Below are 4,912 nucleotides of genomic sequence, written 5' to 3' on the forward strand. Positions count from 1 at the left end.
AGAGTCAGAGTCGATTTTAAAAGCTGGAATCTGAGTCAGTCACCGAAATTCGATCCCCTCCGCAGACCTTTCAGGGTTCCGTTGTCGGAGTTGTAGTCGGTCGGAGTCGATAGTTCTGACCTGAGTCGTCGAGTCAGAGTCAGAGTCGATTTTAAAAGCTGGAGTCTGAGTCAGTCACCGAAATTCGATCCCCTCCGCAGACCTTTCAGGGTTCCGTAGTCGGAGTTGTAGTCGATCGGAGTCGACAGTTCTGACCAGAGTCAGAGTCAGTCGATTTTGAAAGCCAGAGTCGGAGTCTGAGTCAACAAAAATCCATTGCCTCCGCAGACCTGCTAGGGCTGTGAAGTGTGGAGTCGTAGTCGGTCAGAGCCGATATTTGAAATCAAAGTCAGTTAATTTTTGAAAGTCTGAGTCAGAGTCGGAGTCATCAAGAAACCCATTGACGATCCGCAGTACCATGCAGTAAGGGCGCTGCCGATCGATGCCCTGAATTGCCTATGAATTGAATGAATAGAGGACAATAAATTAGGTAGGTACCTTCTATTATTCATCCGCTATCACTTGGAGGACTTACTTTCAGTAGAAAAAGACGCATTATTGTTTGTTTGTTTATTTATTGACAAATATTTTTGAGCAGTTTATAGGGATACAGACACAAAACACAATGATAGCACCTCGCTGGTGCAAATCAAATGCTAGATAGATGTTGAAATGTGTTGCAATTGAAGAATCTACTGATTTTCCTGGCGGCTCTCATTTTCAAGTAACTACTGGTCTTGTAAGAACTCTTGATTGCTCACCGTCTGGCGTCTTCCAGGGTTTTCTGAAAGTTAATCAAACGTTACCATGGCTGCTCTTGATTTCATGGCGCTTGCTGGTTCTGGGTTCTTTATTGGTGGTTCTTGCGTCTGATCCTGTTGCTTCATGTTCTATCACATCACATTACATTTCTGATCTAATGGAGAGACACTTTTACCTTTTATTTCACTATCAGTCGACTTGCATTTACCCCTGTGGCCTGCTCGCCCTTTTATTTCCACGCTAGAATCTACCAATTATTAAAAAAAGCCTCGGATAAAAAGCAAGAAAAGTATGACAAGTAAAATAATTAAGACGGTCCTAGAACACCAGAAAAAAATTCAAAAAGCCTGTCCGTCTCACTTGGCTCACTTCATAACAAAAACCAGGCAGCAAAACATGCGAAAGAGTCCTTAGCAACGCCCTAGCAACGCAATTTGTCTGAAGTGCGCAATATGTGTCACATCTGGAAAATTTAGTAGCTACTTACTAAACTTACTACTAAAGAACAGCAAAGTGTGATTGATTTTGTATTAGTAAATGATAAATGTTACAAATGGTTTGAAGAAATGAACATAGATGAAGACAGAGAAAAGTTTGATCTCTCAGATCACAATATGATCACTGTGAGCATGAGGCTACCAGATGGTAAGAATCTCAATTTCTCCCAGGGGAAAGAAAAGACAGTAGAATACTACAAGACTGATGAAGAGGCACTGAAAGAGTTTGCAGAGGAAGTATGCAGAAGGGTACAAGATGAAGAGATGCAAACAATGGAGATGTTAAATAGAACTATGCAAAATACTGCAGAAGACAAGCTAAAAGCCAGATATATAAGGAGAGTTATGAACTCACAAGTACAAGTGAAAGAACCTCCATGGATGACAAAAGAAATAAAAAAGAAATCAAGAAAAGAAAAGAAATAAACAGGAAAAAGCGAAATGCCCAATCTCAGGAAGAAGTCGAGGCATTGGAAATAGTGTATCTGAAACAGAAAAGACATGTACAATCCCTGATCAAGGAGCAGATGGGTATACATGAGAAGAAGATAACCAATGAAATAAAATGCAGCACAAACAAAAGCAAAGCTCTATGGAAGAACATTGATAGCCTAAGGAGAAGGGATTTAAAAAAGAATGAGGAAACAAACCTGTTCACCTCAGATGGACAAAAGCTAGGGAAAAAAGCAGAAAAGGAAGAACTTATAAGATATTGGAAGACTGTATACCAAAAGCATGCAAATGATATAAGTCAGATATGGAATGAAGAAAGCAAAAATGAATATATCAGAGCATTAGAGAATGAGGAGCAATCTAGAAATGTCAGAAGACCACTACAAGATCATGAAGAGATGGCCCAAACTGCTACCAGAGGCCTGGAGCCAATGACTGAGCCAATCATAAGTGAAGAAAAAGTTCAGAGATGTGTGCAAAACATGAAAGGCAAGACATCAGCAGGCCCAGATGGACTGAAAACAGAGATGTACAAAGCACTCCTTAAAACAAGGAATGGAGTGAAGATACTAACAAGCTGTCTGAAGAGAGAAGTGGGAGAAAACAGGAAAATGAGTGATTGGAAGACATCAAAGACAAGAATGATAAAGAAGGTGCCACGCCCAACAGCGAAGGATTTAAGGCCCATAGCACTTACAAATGTAGCGTACAAAATGTTCATGACCCTGATGAAGAATGAAATTGAAGAACACTTGAGAGAAAATGATGCTGTAATTGAAACCCAAGCTGGATTCACGAAAGGGGGAAAGATTGAAGACAACCTCTTCATACTGAACTATTGTGTAGAAGAAAGCTACAAAAGAAAGACCCCACTCTATGTTACATCTATCGATTACAGAAAAGCATTCGATTCAGTGAAAAGAAGTGAGATGATAAGTGCTTTGATGACATATAAGATTCATCCTAAAGTTATCGATGCCGTAGCAGATATTTACCAAGGCGACTCAACACTTATCAGCTTGAATGATGACACAACAGAAAAGTTGGACGTGACAAGCGGAATCCGACAAGGGTGTACCGGCTCCACAGCCTTATTCAAGATTGTCACACATATAATCACCAGAGAAATACAAAAGACAACTCTTGGTTTCAGAAACGAGAAGTTTTACATTCCAATACTGTTCTTTGCGGATGATGGATTGATACTGGCAGCTTCACTGCAAGAAACACAGCTACTGATAAAAGTTTTAAATGAAGTGAGTAAGAAGTGTGGTCTAGATATAAACAAAGACAAAAGTGCTGTATTGATATTTAACTGTAAAGAACAGCCGGAGGAAGTAGAAGGAATACCCACGGCAGACAAGTTGAAGTATCTTGGTGTGAAGATCGGAAATCAGAGGAATATGTTCAAAGAGCAGAAAAGGCAGATGATACAAAAAGCTCAAAGAATGGCAAATATGACGTATGGGGTGGTCGCAAGAAGTTGCAACAAACTGCTGATAGGGAAAACCTTCTGGAAGAGCCTTGCTCTGCCATCCATATTATATGGTGTCAATATATTCCACGTAACAGAAGAAGAGGTCAAGAAGCTGGAAGTTATAGAAAACGGAGTATATCGGCAGATACTTGGTGCACCGAAATACACAGCCAACTGTGCCCTCCGAGGTGAAATTGGAGCTTCGGCGATGAAAACAAGAGTAATCAAAGGACATCTACAGTATGTTAGAAGCACTCTACAGGGAAATAACCAACTATTGAAGGAAGTGATAGAAACTCAATTAGAAGAAAAGGGTACGAAATGGGCGAGGATGATTATCACACACTTAGAAACCCTAAATCTAAACCAAGGCGACCTTAGAAACATGAAGAAAGAAGAACTAAATAAGAAGATGATTAGTTGGGACGATAAAAGATGGAAAGAGGAAGTAGAGACTAAAACAAGTTTGAAGGTATACAAGAGATGGAAGCTGAAGATAAAAGAGGATGATGTTTATGACAACACCCCGCAATCAAGAATCCTCTTTCAAGCGAGGACGGATACTCTCCCTCTGAACGCAAGGAAGAAGTTTACAAAAGAAAGAACGAACTGTGCCTTGTGTGAAGCGGAAAATGAAGATATTAATCATTTCTTGCTAGAATGTCCAATATTAAATGAAGTTAGGGTGAATCATCGTGAATTACAACAGCCATACTTGGAAGACAAAGAAGAAGTTATAATGAGATTTCTATTTGATAAGGAAAGAAGGAATATGGAAGAAAAGAAACAGATTTTGTACAGCATGTGGACCCTAAGAACTAAAAGGCAAAAAGAGCTCAATACTTGTTAAGCACCCCGTACCAACTCATAGCGCGATAGTTTAAGTTAAAGTTTAAAAAGAAAAGGAGGAGCCGTTGCAAAGGCAATTCCTCAAAACCGTCAAGTTCAAGTTCTAGTACTTGATTATTCAACTAGAGTTGGACTATATAAGCTAGGTTTTTACATAAAAAATAAGTATTTGCTTATTGAATTTATAGCAACTGGTCGCTTAGCTTCGAAATAATGATTTATTACAGAAAAAGCTTGTTTGCGACATATTTGTAAAGAAACAGCGGAAATAGCTTTGACTCGTGCGCTATTCTAGTACATTTTTGGTAGAAAACTTCGTCCAACCTTATGTTTTAGGGCCTTGCGTATAACCTTTGCTAATTTTGAAGATATTCGGCTAAAACTTGCTAGAATAGGCATGGGCATGTGTTCTATCACATATATTCCGTTTTTCCGAAATGTCAAAAACATTTGGAAAAAAAAGATGGAAATATACTCTTAAAATTTCATAAAACTTGTATTCGAAATTTTCAGATTTTTTTAAAATCCCAGGTCGCAATTTGATAGTGCAGTTTATTCTGAGTCCTCTCATGCAAAGAAATTGGATCTAGCCTTAAGCCTAAGAACCGAGCTCTTGAGAGCGATTGCTGTGGTTCCATGTTTTGCGTCGAAATCGGCCGAACACGGAACATGACGTCACTCTGACGTCATTTCCGGCCGACCTATGGTAGCTACGAAGTTCATATTTTTACACAAGGTGGTATAAAATTGATGCAGCCGAGCATACTGAAAGTTTGGCGTTGATACGTCAAGCGGTTTAGAGGTTACCTATTGCAAAAAAAAAAACGCGAGGGGG

At 39.4% G+C, this 4,912-nt stretch overlaps 1 protein-coding gene across 1 annotated transcript; it reads left to right on the plus strand.

The window, feature by feature from the left end:
- The first annotated feature begins 1,670 nt into the window (after nucleotides 1-1,670).
- Nucleotides 1,671-4,175, plus strand: LOC122374053. The gene is made up of 2 exons (XM_043352562.1): nucleotides 1,671-2,181; nucleotides 3,210-4,175. The coding sequence occupies exons 1-2, from the start codon at nucleotides 2,100-2,102 to the stop codon at nucleotides 4,076-4,078; spliced, it is 951 nt and encodes a 316-aa protein (XP_043208497.1). The 5' UTR covers nucleotides 1,671-2,099; the 3' UTR covers nucleotides 4,079-4,175.
- The last annotated feature ends 737 nt before the right edge of the window (nucleotides 4,176-4,912 follow it).

Source organism: Amphibalanus amphitrite, unplaced genomic scaffold (genome assembly GCF_019059575.1).
Source record: "Amphibalanus amphitrite isolate SeventyFive unplaced genomic scaffold, NRLGWU_Aamphi_draft 001594F_arrow, whole genome shotgun sequence".
NCBI classification, from domain to species: Eukaryota; Metazoa; Arthropoda; class Thecostraca; order Balanomorpha; family Balanidae; genus Amphibalanus; species Amphibalanus amphitrite.

Bases quoted from the DNA above. Each gene is read 5' to 3' on its own strand.
- LOC122374053 (XM_043352562.1), top strand. From the start codon at position 2,100: ATGAGGAGCAATCTAGAAATGTCAGAAGACCACTACAAGATCATGAAG. The intron at 2,182-3,209 runs AATGACTGAGCC...GAATGGCAAATA, and splicing joins GCTACCAGAGGCCTGGAGCC to TGACGTATGGGGTGGTCGCA.